Source organism: Argiope bruennichi, chromosome 11 (assembly GCF_947563725.1).
Source record: "Argiope bruennichi chromosome 11, qqArgBrue1.1, whole genome shotgun sequence".
Taxonomy (NCBI): Eukaryota; Metazoa; Arthropoda; class Arachnida; order Araneae; family Araneidae; genus Argiope; species Argiope bruennichi.
In genome coordinates, this window is record NC_079161.1 from 24,500,025 (window position 1) to 24,519,358 (window position 19,334).

General features: G+C 30.1%; 1 protein-coding gene across 1 annotated transcript in view; it reads left to right on the top strand.

Annotated features, from left to right (window-relative positions):
- The window catches only part of LOC129957013 (cytochrome P450 3A9-like), a 39,876-nt gene extending 20,847 nt beyond the window's left edge, over window positions 1-19,029 (top strand). The window contains exons 8-14 of the mRNA XM_056069120.1: window positions 5,699-5,816; window positions 7,349-7,427; window positions 8,906-9,014; window positions 9,158-9,246; window positions 12,145-12,288; window positions 16,528-16,693; window positions 18,713-19,029. Of these exons, the coding sequence (XP_055925095.1) occupies window positions 5,699-5,816; window positions 7,349-7,427; window positions 8,906-9,014; window positions 9,158-9,246; window positions 12,145-12,288; window positions 16,528-16,693; window positions 18,713-18,790 (783 nt within the window). The 3' untranslated portion in view covers window positions 18,791-19,029. The remainder of the gene's footprint in view (window positions 1-5,698; window positions 5,817-7,348; window positions 7,428-8,905; window positions 9,015-9,157; window positions 9,247-12,144; window positions 12,289-16,527; window positions 16,694-18,712) is intronic.
- Window positions 19,030-19,334: the final 305 nt, after the last annotated feature.

Consider the following 19,334-nt stretch of genomic DNA (forward strand, 5'->3'; position numbering starts at 1 on the left):
AATTTATAGGCTTTTAGAGATTGCAAAAAATTGCAATTATTGTAGTTATAGGTTTTAAAATGATTAATTTGATACAATTGAAGTATACAGCAAATTATTGAAGTATATATATAACGAAATAAAACACGAAATGAAAATCCTGTTGTTGAATTAATGACTAGTAAAAACATTCGATTGAATGTTTTGCTGTATAATTTGAATTCCTTCATAGCATTTAAAAAATATTTAGATAATATTTTAAATTGGATTTGATACATTATTTCTTTTAAAGAGGAAATTGTACAGAAATTAAATTGATATCACTAAAAAAACAATTTTTGAGTCTTAAAGATACAAAGATTAATTTTTTTGTAAGATAATTGTTTTAAAAACATTAATATCGATTTCTATGTCATAAAGATACGGCTGGACATTAAATAAATTTATAGTTGCCAAAATTGAAATATCTTTAAAAGACATCGCCAATTTTTTGCAATCTCTAAAGCCATTTGTTACCATTATGGAATCCGTCCAGAATAGCAGGTTTTAGGCAACTATTTGGACGATTGGCACGATTTTGATGTGCTTGTTGCTTATACCGGGTTTACACTCGGCCAGTTATAAGACAACCAGTAGGCAGCACATGCGTAGAAATGCTGAAAAATGCTGTTCAGTCGATGGCAAGTAATTGTCCCAACAGGACAACAGGCCGCTTTATTGTATTTTTTTTTCTTTCTTTCTGCGCATGCGTTTGTAGAATTTAGCGAATTTTTTGGCGTGAAAAAATTGATTACTTATCACAGATTAACTCCGACATTTTTTGCTCTTTATTCTTTCCGATGCGGGGTTGTGCTTTTTTTTTTTTCAATTTATTCGCGATTTCTTTTCTATGGTTTTTTAAATTTAGGTATGTTGACCTTTTTTTTTTTCATTTTAGCATGCTTCTTTGTGTAAATATTCATTATTTTAATACGATACGCAGTTAAAAAAAATTCAGGGATCGCCAAAATGGTAATTTATAGCCAAGCATGGAAATGCCTAAATCTATGAAACGAAATTGTGGCAAGCGTAAATCAGTCACTTTCTGTGCATGCGCTGCCTAATGGCCGTTTTATAACTAGCCATTACTCGGCATTAATCTGAAACTTTACCAAGATAACTATTTTCGAGATGCTTAAGCCTGTTTTTGAGATCGATTAAGCGTTTTGTTTGAAGTCTATTTTACAATTTATATTGTCTTTCCTCTGAATGAATGCACTTTTTGGTAAGATGGTGAAATATCACCAGGATATTTCTAGTAATATTTTGCAGCTCCATTAATTAGCTAAGCAAAGCGTTCGATTTAATGCACCTTAGAAATATTCAATGAATGAATCAGTCTGAAATTCGTATGATGGTTTATTGATATTTGAATGTTGCCATTCCACGGTAAGTAATATGTACGATTTCTGTGCCACGTACGTTAGCTTTATATATAAATTTTTCATATGGTCTTAATATTTTAATAACCGCACGTTGACTCAGTCCAACATCGCTAGGGGTCGGTAATATTTCTGAGGAATTAATTTTTTTAAAAAAATTTGTCTATTTTTAGCAATTTTCACACATAGAGCGATATTGGCCAATAGCATTCAGTGGCAGCGTCACAGACATGTTATGTGAGCAATTATTAAAGTGTTAACAACAAAACTTTAATTTATATAAGATTTCGGACGTTTTCCAATCATCGAAAAAAAAAACCCTTTCATTTCGTTCTTGCATTGAAATTTAGAAATGCAATGACCTTAATTTGTGTTATGGCTCGGAACTTTGCTTTCTTTTTAGAATCTGTTTATTAGTACAATTCGGTTTTAACGGTGACCAAAAAGCGCCAAAAAATTTCGCCAAATTATAAAAATATACTCAAGTGCATATTATATATATATACAAAAAAAAAAAAAAAAAAAAGCAAAAAAGCACCGAACAATCGCCAAACTAACGAAATTTTTTCTTGGCGCTTTTTTGTTGCCGTTATAAACGCATTACATCGGTTTACTTTTACATAATAAAAGACAGAGTTTGACAAGGCTATATATCTATGGAAAATAGAAGTTGATTAGAGATGAAGCAGACTGAAATGGATCAAAGGATCCGTAGGTCAAAGAAATGAATATCTAACGTAAAAATTCCTTTTCTTGAAATTCCACTTAATTCAAAACTGAATTGCCAGATTCCAAGCTGGAATAAAATCCAATACAAACTCTAAAATGAAAATATACAGGAGATATAAAATTTATTAGGAGTGGCAATCATTTTTCAGTGAATAATTTTACCTCTCAAACAATTTATCTGTATTTAATTTTGGACTAAATTTATCAACGATAAAGCTGCGGTGTTCTGCCTCTTCATACACAGGTGAAGGCAAAAGTTATGCATACGTTAGAAGATAGAAAAAGGAAATTTTATATGTAGATTTTTTTAAAAGTATTAAAATATTATCTTTTTAGTATAAAATATGAGAAGCAATTTTTATCATGTGAGTACATGATGTTGTTTTGGTTTGAGGTTTTAGAAGCCTCAAAATGCGTAGGCAACAAATTTTTGCAGCCTCCAAATGCATAGGCAACAAATTGGCGATTTATCGCTTTTGAGGCATCCATTTTTCGCTTTTAGGTTTATTAGAAAATAATGCAGAAGGTTGTCACATTTGGCGATATATCACCAACTAAAGTTAGAGCTTGATTTCCAAATTATTCATTTTTTGAATTCTTACGAATTGTCTTAATTAATTTAAGTCATTAACTAGTTTAAACAGGTTTGAAACAATCATGAGACTATTAGATTATGCGTGTGTCGATATTTAGAGAAACGATGTTTTTTTTCTCAAATCTCAAAATCGGTCGAGCTCCAAAACTTTATTTGCTAGCTAGAAAAATTGGAAATGAAAGATTAAAAAAAGAGAGGGCTAGAGAGTGATAGAGAAGTCTCGTGATTGTGTCAAACCGGTTTAAACTGGTTAATAACATAAATTAATTAAGAACGATTTAAAAAATAATAATGCTCTCACATGATAACTTGAAATTTGTGATCGTAGATTTCATTTTTTTTTTTTGTTCTGTATTATTTTATTTCTGGTACGCGTAAAGGCACTTGGAAAATTGAATAGATCCACCCTGTAGTTTTTCCGAGCTGCAATTATTAACTCATCTTCTGTTAGAAGATCTTTCTGGTTTGTAGAGCCGATGACAGTTCTTTTGGTAAAAATATCTGAAGTATTTGAAAGGCTTTTATTATATGGTTCACAGATAAATCACATATTTTAACACTTTGTTGACCGGTGACGAGATAACTCGTCTTTTCATGCCCGAACGTTGTTGACCGGTGACGAGATAACTCGTCTTTGCACTTTGATATTTTTTTCTAAGTTCATGAAATGCAAATATTTTTTCAAAAACTTGCAATGCAAAATTTTGTCATGTTGGCTTTTCAAAATCAAAATTACTTTTCTGATTTCTGTTTCCATTGCATTGTAAAAATTTTAAAAATTTGAACCATGTCGGAAGAACTTTTTAGCGAGTTATATGCGGATGTTTTGTCGGATTGTCCGAGTGATTTCGAGTTCAGTGATTCTGATAGTGATGATTCAGACATTAGACCATCAAAACGACAAAGAAGAATTCTTTCCGATAGTGAAGCAGATAGTGATGAAGAGTGGAATGATATTGATATTGTTCCTTCTTTGGAAGATTATTCGAGAAATTCGAGAGTACCGAACTTCGAATGTGATCCACCAAGCATCGTTGATGTAATCGATTCGTTTTTTGATGAAGAATTTTTTAATTTAGTTGTTTCTCAAACAAATCTATATCACACCCAAATGAAAGATTTGCATAAAAATTCAGCCAAAACTTTACAGTGGAAGGAAGTAACAACGAACGATATGAAAAAGTTTCTTGGATTGTTGGTATTGATGGGACAAACGAAAAAAACTTCCTGGAGAGATTATTGGTCAACTGACCCTTTGGTGGAAATACCAATATTCCCTAAAACAATGAGCAGGATGAGGTTTGAACAGATCTTCACATTTTTCCACCTCAGTGATAACGTTGAAAATGTACTTAGTACAGATAGGCTTTATAAAATTAGACCTCTCTTAGACTACGTTATTTCCAAAAGTCAATCGATGTATGTACCGAAGCAGCAATTATCATTAGACGAAGCAATGATACCATGGAGAGGACGTCTAAAATTCAAAACATATAATCCTGCAAAAATTACAAAATACGGAATTTTAGTGAGAATGGTTTGTGAAAGTGAGTCAGGGTACATTTGCAACTTTGAAGTTTATTCTGGTGTTGGGAAAAAACTTGAAGAAACAATATTGTCAATTTTGCAACCGTATTTTGGATTTAATCATCACGTGTATCAAGATAATTATTACAACAACGTTTCAACAGCTAGTATTTTACTTGAAAATAAAATACGTGTATGTGGTACCATTCGCGAAAACCGTGGCTTGCCAAAATTACTTATAGAAAAATCCAAACATCTTCAGAGTAGGCAAATGACATTTTTACGAAAAGGACCGATTCTGCTCCTCACATGGAAGGATAAAAGGTTAGTGCGAATGATTTCAACAATTCATGATGCATCTATGATAACAACTGGAAATCGAAATAAAAATTATATAAACGATAAAATAAAACCTTCATGTATAATTGAATACAATAAATATATGAAAGGAGTCGATCGTGCAGATCAATATTTGGCAATCAGCAGCATACTGCGAAAAAGCATCAAATGGTCCAAAAAAACAGCACTTTTTTTATCAATTGCCTTCTATTTAATGCTTTCGTGATTTATTCGAAGAAGTGCCAAAATAAAATAAGATACAAAAAATTTCTCTTAGAAGTAGCTAGGATATGGCTATCTTCGGAATCAATTGAAAGCAACACACAACCAGCAAATACTTCTCATGCATCTAAAAGAGCTCCACACAAAGATCCTGTATCTAGGCTTTCAGGAAAACTTCTGGACCACGTTTTAGAACCAATAATTACTGCATCTGAAACAAATCCAACAAGAAAGTGTCGAGTATGCTCTTCAAAAGGAAAGCGCAGCGAAACGAGATATATTTGTAAGACATGTTGTGTACCTTTACACGTCGGTGAATGCTTTAATTTTTACCATACAAAAAAAATTATTAGTTATTATTATTATTATTGTTGTTATTATTATTATTATTAGTTTTACTATTGTTTTGTGCAAATAAAATGTTTTGAAAATCACTTCGAATTTTATTCAATTACATTTTTTGCCCCGGTGACATGAGATATTTTCTATATCAAATAGCGGGTGCCATGCATACATTTTTGTGCGAAATGGCCGGTCAACAAAATAAATTTTTGTATGAAATTGCCGGTCAACAAAGTGTTAATAATATACGTTCTTTATTGGTAGTGGTTTGGAAATTGAGCCACCAAGTATTAAATACTCTTATACAAACAATAAACCAACATGCTTGAAAGAATTAAAGTGGATTTACATTCAGTCAATCTTGTAATTTAAATAAGATCTCGCATACTCTAAAAGAATGGAAAACTGTATACTAGGAAGTACCTGTTCTAACGGAGCACGCATTATTGCTGTGCAGGTTTTGCGCACGTGTGATCTAACCGGATTGAAAATATTGATTTCAGATGAATGACTGGTGTTTAATCGTGAATCATTGATTTTACAGGCTGGGCGACCGGATCTTTTACAGTCAATGATTGACGCAGAAATTGATGATTTGTCAAAAGTGACAGCTGACGACCTCACAGCAAAAGAAGGCGACACTAGTGAAACTGAATCTAAAGGTAATTAAAATTATGGTCTACGGTCTAATCTATCCGACGAAAGCATAAATGTTTCTCCCTCTCTGTCTGTCTGTGCGTGTTATATAAGCATAATGCTCATAGAATTATTGAGATTATTTGCCATATATTGATACTATGGCTATCTTAACTGCGAATAATGTTAATTGTATAAATTTTCTGATGCATTCGGATTAAATTTCAAAATAAATATAAATTTCATAATAAATAAATAGATAGATAAACAGATTAAAAATAAGCCTCTAACAAGCGATAATTTAATTTTGATTGTTTTTTTTTTTGGTAGAGGTTGGGGTGGGGTGGCGTAAGTGCTACGTATTTCTTGGCTAAATTACGCCACCCATATATTTAAAAGTAAATCAAGTGTCAAGTATCATAAATAAAAATGCTCAAAACTCAGCATTTGCGAGAAATACGTAAAATTATTTGTAAAAATTAATAAAGTAGTAGAAATGTTTTATACGGAGAAAAAAAAAAAGGATTTGCTATTAGAATATTACAAACAAATAGAAGGGAGACTCGCAATTTAAATTGATTTCAAAACGAATACCAAACAAGTTTCATAATTGATTGTCGCAAATGCTCATCATCGTTGCAACACTTGTGCATAAAATTAGATCAAAGCTCTAAAAATTTAAAAGAAGAATTTTGTCTAACAGATTTTAACGTAATCCCTTATTTTAATGTTTATATAAGAAATCACATAATTACATCATGACTATAAATTTTTCAAAAAAAAAAATGTTGTTTTTCTTTTCTACTAACCAAACTGGTCTTTAATTTGCAAGATTTTGTTATCAATATTATAAAAAAGAATTATTGTCAACAATAACTGTTCAATTTGCTTTGTCAGCAATTTTTATCAGTACAATTTTATCGGTTTTGATCGACAATTTCTTTGTTCTTTAATATACATAATACACATGATAATTTTTTTTCTAATCTTTCCTTGTAAATAGTTGCCTGATAAATCTAAAAAGGTTTTTTTTCCCTTGGATAATTCTCCAAAGCCTAAGTATGAAAAGGAAATCTATAGTTTCATTATGATTTTTTTTGTTGTCTACATGTCAACTTTAGATAACTTCTGGATCAAAATGATAACTCTTCAACTGGAAACAAAATAGTGAAATGTTTATTTTGCCAGAATGATACGCCTTATTTAATTAATGTAAAAGGAGTATATAAGCAGGTTTGCTATCTTCCTTTTTTGGCGCAAAAGCTATAATTGGCTATACTGCGCCAAGCGAAAGGCTAAATCAATATCTCGATAAAACAAATATATATTTAGTATTTACACAAGGACAGTCGAATGCACAGAAAAAATCTAAACATCTATTGAACAGAATTATCTAAAACGAAAGAACATAAAAGGGCATCGTCTGCCCCCTCGATTTTCATCATTGGGTTATGGCATCAAATATAAATATTAGAACTTGCTTTAGTTAAGTTTCTTGTTTAATATTTTTTTAATTTTTTTTATTATTTCTTTTTATGTACTTGTTATCACGTTACAGGTTCGACCTCCAGTAAACTGATCCGGCGGATGACAGACACTGACATTTTAGACAACTCTGTTCTATTCTTCCTGGCAGCGTAATACCATTTCCTGATCCTTAAAATTATTAAACGAATATTTTAAAGCATTCATTTGCTCGAAATGTAATGATGTTTCAAGTAATCACGACGTCGGTCAATACCATTAAAATTATTTGACATACTTTTGGAAATACATTTTTGTGGAAGGTAAAACAATTTAAGACAGGAGCATCACTGCGAATCAACAAGTAGCAATTGATGGGAACATTCTCTTAATCACATAAAAAGTATAAAGGCAGCATAAAGAGTAGGAAGAGCATTAATACATTAACCGGATTAAATGAAGGCACACACTATGTATAGATATCACATTATAATAATACTTTATTACACCTTCATTTATCATATATATATATATATATATATATATATATATATATATATATATATATATATATATATACCTTTTAAATAACAATTAAGCCAATCATAAATGTTATAATTTAACCGTTTGCACGGATGGTGCCTCTCACTCACCATTCAAGACGATGTATTCATTTTGACGTTTCATTTTTTTATTTTTCAGTTTTGATTATTAAAAACGCTTACAGAATGGCAAAAAAAATTTAGATAAAGTTTTCAAAGAAATTCGACTTAAAACAATTATGTAAATTAATTTTTTAGAACAATAACAATTAGGTGAATAATTATGCATCGAATAACTTATTTGACTGCAAAGGGATAATACATAAATTAGGAGAAATACAAAAATATCTCTTGAATTTTATTAATTTTTCAGAAAGAGGAATTTTATTTTATGATTCAGAAAGAGGAAATAATCATAAACCGTAACGTTTTATTAATGAGTGGGAAAGAAAAACGTTTCAGCGGTTGATCCTAAACACACAAAAAGTGGAATAGAATACTGAAAATAGCTTTGCTTTACGCACTTTAAAAAGCTCTAAATCATTCTGATAAAATCCAGGAAACGAAAATCTCCCCGTTTAATACATATAAGCATTACTAAAATTGCAGTTTGTTAAAAACGAAAATTCTGCCATCAAATTAAGTAAAGGCAGTGCATATCTTTAGAGAATTCTTCAATATTCACGTTGGATTAATTCTATAATTAGGTTTTACATAGTGACTTTTAACTGTGCAGGTGGTTTATGTGAATTCGATACTCTTTTGCACTCGTCTTCGACGTACTCCCCAAAAGATAGAGACTGAAATATAGCATTTTTTTAATTGCATTGGATATAGTATATCTAGCCAACTCTGATAAGTAAATGGCAAAAAGAAATTATAACATTTTCTGGAATGGCAGCTGACAATCTTTTTAATAAATTAATCAATTTTATAAAAATAAAATTAGTTAAGCTTTTTGTTTGGATATTCTATTTAGAATAGTCATCGTTCGTTTTGTATTCTTTTATCTCCCTAGAAACAATACCATGAAATATCTTTTAAAAATACTACTGAATATTATTTAGCAATTTGGAAAGTTAATAATTGTGTGTTCTCTTTTTATACAGATACGAGACCACTAGTACGGCTTTAGCATTTACTGCACACTTACTCATGCATTACCCTGAAGCGCAGGACAAAATACGACAAGAAGTTAAACAACTTTTGGAAACAGAGGTAAAAAAAAAAATGCATAATAATCCTTAGGTGCATTATAATTTTAAATTTTAAAACAGAATTGCTTTGTTTTCTTTCATTCTATGAAATTATAGATAATTATATTTTTTGGTTCATATTTTATATATTTTAATACTTTATAGGGGGAATTAAATTATTACTCTGTCAATAAGCTGCAATACCTGGACCAAGTTCTCCATGAATCTCTAAGAATGTATCCACCTATCTATCTGTAAGTAGCGATTTAGAAAATCTAAAATTTTCAATCTGTAATAACCGCATTTTGTTTAAAGGGTCTCAGAACTCTTAACCATTTAATTTACCCATGGAAACAAAAAATTCATCCCTTTTCTAACCCATCTAATTTACAAATGAAGAAATTGCAAAATTTGAAAATTTAATCATAGAATATTCATATTTAATCACATTATCCCTCATATTTTCATATAATTTCAAGAAAAAATCAAAAAGTTAGCGAAATATAAATTGGATATTATTTCAAAATCTTCAAGATCAATATTTTAATGTGCGTAGGATTTTGAATTTAAAATTGGTCAAAATGTACAAAATTAATAACAACTTGTAGAAAAATGCTTAATTTTGAAATTATACATACATTTTATAAAACCTTTTGAAAAATTTTTTTAAATACAATTATTTAAAAAAATGAATTTTTAAGAAAAATCTAAATTTTAAGTAAAATTCTTTATGAATAATTTATCTAAAAAATAAGGTATAAGTCCCAGAGAACTTATTTTGAGCATGTGCATGACATTTTAGATTGATAGAATATGTAATTTTTGAGAAATCATGCACACAAGCTTCAATTTTTGTTTTGAGGGAAAGTAACGTTAAAGTAAAAATAAAATAATGAATAAACAAATTAATGCAAATTAATATCCCTCCCCACAGAAGCATTGACTCTGCTCTTAATTAGGCTTAAATTGTTCCATTTCTAATATCTAATAAATTGTTCCATTTCTAATTCTTAAATTGTTCCATTCAGTTTTTATAGTATCGTTAAAATTTTAGTACCAAAAGGTTCAGAAAAGATGGACACATACATTTTTCGAAACATCGAAAAATTTCAAGTTTAAGAGTCCTGAGATCCCTTAATTGTTGAAGTAATCAAATATTATAGATATATTATACCCGAGTGTTTAAAAGACATTATATAACCATATCGTTGCCAATCAACCGTACTCCCACTTCACTAGAGAAAATAATTTATACAAATGCCTCATTTCCAAATGTTTTCTAGAATAAAATTCTGTGGTGGTATGTAAATTATTATGATCCATGCAGGAAGCAACAGGACGAATGTTTTTAGGAACATTTCTTTTAATAATCACATTCACACACTAAACAAGCACAAACACAAAGACAAGACATTCACGCACGCGGCTTCACAGCTCAGCGTCACATCTCATTCTAATTACAATCGCAATGCACTATGGGATAAGTACCTAATCAGGTATCGCCATCTAGTATCCAAAAGTGAAGATAAGAGTAATGCAACTGCTACAATTCTATATTTCAGACATCACCATTCATTTCCCATAATTGTCGTCTTGCACCAATAAACCCAAACCAAATTAAATGCATTAAAACTCGAGCATTGGACTAGAATATGTTTACATAACAAAAAGTAATGCAATGTAAACATGTAGGTATAGACTCCGAATTGACTTGATGCTTATAAGTTAATATAGAGTGTCTGATTCCAATACAGTTTACTAGAACTGATTGCCTCCAGCTTAAATTATTGAGTTTTGATTTTTGTTGGTTCCAAACAAACTTTGCAATTTTTTTATTCGATTTGTGATACTTGTAAGACGTCATTTGGTGAAAAAAAAATTTCAATTATTGCTGCAGAACGTTTTGAAGCTTTATCAAATTTCTCGTTTCTTGCAATTTTTGAATGTCCAGGAATGAAACAGAATATTACTTGTATGCCTTTCTCTCTTAAATAAATTCCACACACTTCAGGGCTTGAAGAAGGCTTCATAGTGAAACTTTCATTGCTTTTATGATGCTTTCCAAGTTTACACATAATATTTTTTATGGTATTGTCAGCTATTTTTATTCGGTATATAGCATAGATTTCCCAATTGAAACGGAGCAAAATTCGTATAATATTTCCGAGACTATCTCTGATAACATTCACAATGTTAATGGCATTGAATGCGTCATTAAAAACAAATTCATAGAAAAACATCTTATGGTTGGTGATCCATTGTTTTGTATTTCATTAATATCTCGCTTCAATAATGGATCTCACGTTTAGCTGTATTTACTCTGCAGCTTTGGCTGCAGGGAAATGCAATTGAAATTAATATTTTAGAAAAGGTAATTTCTAAAAATCTATGAAAAACTAAAAAATAAATAAATAAATAAATAAAAATACTATAAATGTAATTTCTATCAGAACTTTAGAGATTTTGAGCCTCCAGAGTTTTGTTTTAAAAATTGTTCCTACTTTTAAGTATACAAATAACACCATTTTTTAGTAATTTTTTGTTGTTGTTTTTATGAATAAGTATCATTTCTTTTAATATACTCAGAATTATCATAGACAACTTCATTGCCTAAAATAAATAGAATAATTAATTACTAGATTTTAAACTGGCTACTTCTACCCGCCGGAAAACAATGAAAAATTTGAATGACCGGACCGCCGTAAAAGCAACACTGGCGAGAACAGTGGTTGAGTTCTAAGGGCCATCACCGGCCAAGGTACAACTCTCACCTTGGGAAGTACGTCCCGTCAACAATTGGAGAAGCCAGGCCCCCACCTTTTTGTGTTCCTAGCAAAGTGACAAGAACCAACCACCATGCCCGAAGTTTCTCATCCTCAATTACGAGGCGGCCCTCGTGGGACTATCAGTTACTGAAATAAAAATAAAACAGGTTTTATTTTTATTTTCCCAAAAATAAAACTAATAAATCAAAGCAAATCCCCAAATTTGGCAAATCAACAAAAACATATAAACGAAGGACTGAAAAGCCTTCTGTGTTTGCTATTAAATTAATTTTGAGACACGCATCTGTCCTTTACATTGCCTTTATCTGAAAAATGTAATTTAGTTTTTTAAATAGATGAAATTTGGTGCTAAAATTTCATTCTCAGTTTTGTAGGCCGAGAATGTGGCGAAGACATAGATCTTGGCAAAATCAAGTTGAAGAAAGGAATGGCAGTTCAAGTGCCGGCCTGGAGCTTGCACAAAGATCCCGAATTGTGGGGCCCGGATGTTCATGAATTCAAACCAGAAAGGTGATGCCTTTTTGCACCTTTAGAATGAAACTTATATATCCTTTATTTATTAATTTATAAAAAAAGTTAGCCAATAGATATACTCTTGATTGGAGTGAAAATATATTTTATGTCTTTTATTAAAATAATATTAACTTTCGAATTAACTACCAAACACCTTCTTTGTCTTTCAATATTTATGAAAAATTTGAAGTATTTATAACGCAACAAATGTCACAGTTAATAAATATTAAATCAGCTGTAGGCGGCTACGTAGAATCAACATCAGAAGTTTAATAATTAAAAATATATTTCATACATATATGGCAACAAGCCTTTCATATTCGTATACGTCTTAAATAAATTATAATTAATTTATTATATATTAAATAATTATAAATAATTTATTATATATTAAATAATTATAAATAATTTATTATATATTAAATAAAATAATATAATAAATTATTCGTAATTTCTCAAAAAATATAGATATGCCAAACATTTTGAAAATAACCAAAAGTTCAATTTTTTTTTCATAAATTATTAGTAATTTAATGGAAATTTTAACTAGGCATTACGAAATGCAACAAAAAGGTAAATAAAATAATTTATTATCCAATTTTTTTATTCAATAGAAACAGCAACTCTAATGACAAATGTTTCTCTTTTCTTTTCATCTGAAAACACATTTTTAATTAATAAAGTAAATATATAATTATCGTGAAGTTTTTATTAAAACTATCAACATTCTCCATAGTCTTAGTAAATAAGTTTTATTGAATAGCTTACAAACCTTTTATGAATTTTCTACACTTATTTTTTATATATAAATATTCACTTTTATTTACATAAATAAAAACCCAATCTTAAAATTCTAAAAATGTCTGTGTTTCGACTCTGTGATAAAAAGTAATGAAATATACATTATTTTTAATGATAGTCAAACTGGAAATAGATATTTAGAAGTCGAAAAAGTTTATTTTATTTCCAGTTCAATTTAAAATATTATTAACCTTTATGTCAAAGAATGGTAACGTTTGAAAATAATTTGTATGGCGTCAAATAGACGATCATAATTCTTGTGTCAGACTAACGTGTGTTCAGTTGCTAATCAGGACCCATTGAGACGCTTTTAAATCGTATCTATTGCATTCCGCACAATTTGCATTTCTAACTTTAATAAATGATAAAATATTTTTAATGATAATAGTTTTCAGTGTTAAAATAATTGCATTTACGCATACTCTTATTGCAAACATAAAAAAATATTTTTGTATGCTTTTATGCATTTGAAATGCATACATTGTATGCGTTTACTGCAGAGACTCTTACTCTGTAATTAAGAGTATATTTAATTTAAAAAAACTAGAGGAATCGAGAATGTGCAGTTAAGTTAGAAAGTTCCAGATTATAAGTTCCAATCTCTTAAATTTTTCACAAATAGCTACTTCAGAAATTGCAAGCGCAAAAAAAATGAGAAGAAAAGAAACTTACCTGATCCGATTTATTTCTATTATCAAATTTGCTCAGGGGAGAAAAGTAGAAATAATATATTGTAAAAGCTGAAAAAAAAAGGATTCTTACTTGTAGTTTTTCTATCTATAAATTTATTCACGTTAATACGTTTTGTTATTTATTACGTTTTTCGTAAACTTTTAGGCCTATTCTTCGTTAAGTTATATGTATTTTAAATAAAAATAATAATTAAAAGAAACAGATATACGCCTATGTTTTGTACAAGTGACAATTTCTGAATGTATGCAAGAGATAAAATATTTATTTATAAAATAAACGGAAATTTACACTAATCATAAAAATCAAATTAAATAACAGAACACTTTACATAAAATGAATTTAAACCCACGACTTCGAGTTAGCCTACATAAGTGGTATCGATTGTTTAGTCAATTGCGGTAGTTGAAAGTAAAAAAATAAATACTAGCAAGTAATTCGCTCACAAGTTCGCTATTATAGAACATTCTAGAAGCTATTGTACATTAAGTAAAATCAAACGAATATAATGCAATTTGATTTTAAAGTTATATTCTAGTATTTAGAAATTCTTTGAGAAACACTTCTTTAGAGTGCAGCTATGAAGTATGCAAAAAGTCGTTGAAAACAAACATGAGTTGGCTATTACAAGAGAGCGATAATTAAAATATAAAAAGTGCAAAAGCAGCAAACGATATTTTTGCGATTTTTTATGGCACGAGATTCATTAATTAAAAGTAAGAAGTAAAATGATAATTCAGTAGCTATCTGGAGGTCTTAATTAAAAGTAAAGTAAATAAATAAATTAGTAGCGACATTTAAAGTTCTAAATTAAAACCAAACTAAAATTTTTAAAATCTCTTTTTATGCTTAAAGACCGCAATATAAGTAAAACCTCATTCAGAAATCATTTTTTTTTTCAGATTAATTAGTAATTTTCAAAGCTGCGTCTATTTCGCTCAAACACTAATTTAAAAGTTTTCATTGTTTCTAAAACATTGTTTACTTCTTGTAATCCAGCCTATTAAATTAGTTCCAGTAAAGATCATTAAATGAGAAGTAAAATTGTGCTTTTAATTACTTTATTCATTGAGAAAAACTTTAGAATTTCTTCAATAGTTCGCGGTGCAGAACTTGATGCATCCCTGCATCAAAAAATACAATTCTTTAAAACAATTTGTTTAAAACTGCCTATTCTTTTGAAACAATTTGTTAAAAAAAATATCTCTTGTATAAAAAAGCTTTTATTTATAAGTTGAGATTCAGATTACAATATCTTAATATAAATTTAAAAAAAATACATTCTATGCTTACCAATCTCCAATTACATTGCAAAATTAGTTTCAAACAAACAAAGGATCAGTATTATTTTTTAACTAAACAAAATATAATCTGATAATTGAACAGCCTGTCGCTGCGCAACCATTGCGGTAGGGATGAGAACTTTAAAACATAATTAAAGGATAAAATTCTGGAAAGTTCAGGAATATCATAGAATTATTTTAAATACTAACTTTTTTTACACGTTTGAGAATTTGTAGAATTTTCAAAAAGTTTCGAAACTATTTTAGAGCATTCAGCATCATTCTCCAAAATTTTTTTATTAAACATGTTTGTATTTTAGATCAAGCAATAGCATTATATAACTTAGTTAAATCTTTAAGAATTATCATTCCAAAAGTTTTTATCATTCTGAGAAATTCTAGTCTTAAAGAACTCTGGGACTTTTAGAAGTATTCTAAACCATTTTTTTTTTATCTCTATTAACTTTGCAAAATCTAAAACTTGTATTTTATAAAATATTTTTCAAATATTAACTCAAGGCTATTCTGAAATTCTACGAATTTTTCTTCAAATTATGCCATTATAGAGAATGTAAAGAAGGTTTAGGTTAGTTGTGAAAAGGTAAGGACAATTTTTATTTTTCCGTATGCAAAGCATAGAGAAAGTACAGTAATCGTCATTCGAAATCGATATTTTGAGGAATCTCCACGTTTCAGACCACCCCGAGTTCGAAAAATACATTTTTGGAAAATGTCCGTCCATCTGTCTGTCTGACAAAAATAACTCAAAAACCCTTTGAGCTAAACGGATGAAATTTGGTATACGTTCTTTATGCCAAAATTACAGATTTCAATAAAATTTTGAGTAAACTTTGCTCAAAGAAAGTCCGGCTATTCGAATGAAAGCTAACACGATAATTAAAAAACAAAGAGAGCTAGATATATAAGATTCGGTACACAGATTTAACATCTACATTGTAGATACCTGAAAATCATGAGTTAATTCCAATAAAGAATTGACCATCTGTCGGTCTGTAATTTCAGAAACATTTAAACACGATAACTCACAAACACAATGGCTCAAATATATCAAATTTAGTACGTGATTTTGCCACTACTAGTATAATTTTGTGTCAAACTTTTGATTCAATTCATTGAAGTAAACGCGTCTAAAACCCAAATTAGATATTTAGATACTTTTGATCGCACACCAGGAATTAAACGCCAAAACACTCGCCAAGAATCACACGATAAATTCAGTAAAAGCGCTAAATTCATGCCAAAAGTCAATATTTCGCAGCTATTTTACACCAACGCCATATAAACCGTTCTCTGGCATGTTAAATTTATTAGAGATTATGCGAGAAAGTTTTGGGAAGACCACTTCCACTGGTTTAAAAAGGAATGAATCCTCTTCTATACTACATAAAAATTACTCTGCAATATCTCAACAAAGTGAATAAAATAGGTTCTTTTTTCACAGATTTTCTCCCGAAAATAAATCCAAAATTCATCCAATGGCATTCCAAGCTTTTGGTCAGGGACCCAGAAACTGCGTCGGAATGCGGTTTGCTTTCATGGAAGCTAAATTAGCTTTGGCGAGATTGCTGTCCAAATACAAGCTCAAGCCGTGCTCTAAAACAGATAAGGTAAGCGCACATTTCATTTTATATATTGCCACTAGAGTGCATAGATGAAAAGTGTATTGAAAAATAAATTCATCAACTTCTAATGAATTTTCATTTATTAAACAAAGTCTAACTATTAGGGCTCTGGGTCGTCATCATTAGTCAAAACCCAGGCAAGTTCAATTTCCCGGTTTTCAAGCAACATGGACAATAGAAAGCCAACAAATCAAAATCTAGATAAGCCAATATCTACATTAGACAGGGACAAAAGTCTTTACTACGGACAGGAAAATTTTTCCATGGATTTTTTTTTCTCTTTTAAATTTCAGCAAATTGAAGTAACAGCCAATTTAAGAAATGTAATAGATTAACAGAGGAATAGGGACGATGGATAAAAAATTGACGAAGGTTAAATAAATTCGATTAATAATTTTTAAAAAGCACATATGTATCCTTATAAATTTCAAAGGATATATATTTGCAATGATTCTGCAAATTGAATCCATCATAGTCAATTATCGGCATAATTTTCAAAATTTAGTTAAATTACATGTAGGCTATTTTGGATTCATAATCAGATGACACTAACATTTGAACCGTTATCCCACCCCTCTCACACACGCTTCAAACTTTCGCGCCTCAGAACAAGAAAAGATTTGATTTTCGATAGATTTAGCAAGCGCGATATCTTTATACGTGTCTGATCACGGGTCTCGAACTTGCAACCCTCTGAAAGGAAACTGCTGAGGTTCATATCAAATTAACAGAAAAGGTGTAAGGCTCCTAAATAGTACAAACTACATATATATATATAAAAAAAATTTTAATTTTGAATCTTTCTGTTTGTAAAACCGTTAAGACCTAACAACGCATGAAAAAATTCTTCAATTTTGTTTAATATGTTTACATTATCACCTCATAAATTTATGGTACTTGTTTCTACTGTAATATCTTGATTCTGATTGATCAAATAAAGGAGTAGCATAGTAAAACAGTTCTTTTATTTACTGCCTTATATATGTACATAAAAACAACTTGTTCTCATCTAGGTTAATATTATTTACAAAATTCACACAGCAGTTGTGAGTTTAATCATGAAATAGTTCCTCGATCAAATCGGAGAATAAACACCAAAAAAGATGCTATCACGCTGTTAGCTCAAACGGCTACTTCAGGGGAACGTTCCAGAAATCCACAGATCTTTATAGGGTGGATCCTAACAGATAAATCCGAATCATACAGATCTTCTCTCAAAATCAGGAACAACTTCGAACATCGACGTCTCTCCGACTTCTCTTTCGACGTCTCTCAATGCACTCCTCTCTTTCCTCCTTTTTCTAAACAAAAATACCTCATTTTATTTCCATCAGATCTCCACCTCTGATTTTCTCACGGGTGAACTTGAGTTCACAATCAGCTGCTAAGCAATGCTTCCTCAATGGTATCCAATTTATGGTGGGAATCTCTATTCAGGATCCATCTTTGCAACTGACCCTTTCCGAACACATGTTAATTAAAATCAATTCACAGCTAACACCGGCTAAAGTCCACCTGACCTCCACACTTAATGACAATGGTGCTAGTGATTGATCGTTAAGGAGATTTGAGGAGTCTCTTCATAAAGGAATAAAGTTTAACATCTGGATGTTTTGACATTCTTCTCCCTTGCAGACATGATGGATCTATTTGAAACGATAAGAAACCTATCTGTGGATATAAAAATGATAAGACACAATGACTTTACTAGTAAAAAACGATCCACATCTGGCGGTCCACAGACATTTAACTGTGTGTGGGAAAAAGGGTGACGTTACATCTGGCCGGAATGCAAATTATTGTGTGAGGAAAAAGAAGAAACGTTACACTACCTTAAAGTTTTTAATAAAATTTTCCAAATAGCAAAGCAATAGTAAAAATAAAAACTAATTTTTATTTCTTTTTCATATATGTGTACGTTGTTTAAAAATGCGCCTACATAAGTTAGAACTATCTCTTTATTCTTGCATGCAATACACTTAATTACTGCATTACTTTTCGCAGAGAGATCCTGACCTGAGGATAACATTTGTCTCCATCAGTCCGAAGCATGGCGTCTGGACCAAAGTTGTGCCGGTGTGACGTGGAACAGGCTCGCCTGGAACATTTAGTTATGTAAATTTGTAAGAGTATATGCATGTGATATTTTAAATCGATCTTGGAAATGTTATCGAATAAACTATTTTATTTAAACAATCTTCAATTAATATTTGATAAAATGATTCATTTTTTTCCTTACATCATTATTCAATGACATATACAGAGAAAAATACGCGATATTTTGATGAATCTGATCACTTCAAGAAAAATCTGGAATTGCATTTGTATGTTTCATTTTGGAATTTTGACTTCATTCATCCATTAACACACACAGACACACACACACACCTGTGTAAATATAATTTACTTAATTTTGCGCATTATATATAAATATATCAACAATTTGAAATCTTTCCTTTTAAAACTTTAAATTATTTAAATTAGATACGAATGGAAAAATTGTATAACTCTAGTAGTAGAGACAGAATTTCATAAAAAGTACTGCATTTGCGAGTAGTGTTGATTTTCACTGCGGCGCATGTCCATTACTGAAGAGCATTTATACTCCGTTTCGGGTTGAAAATAG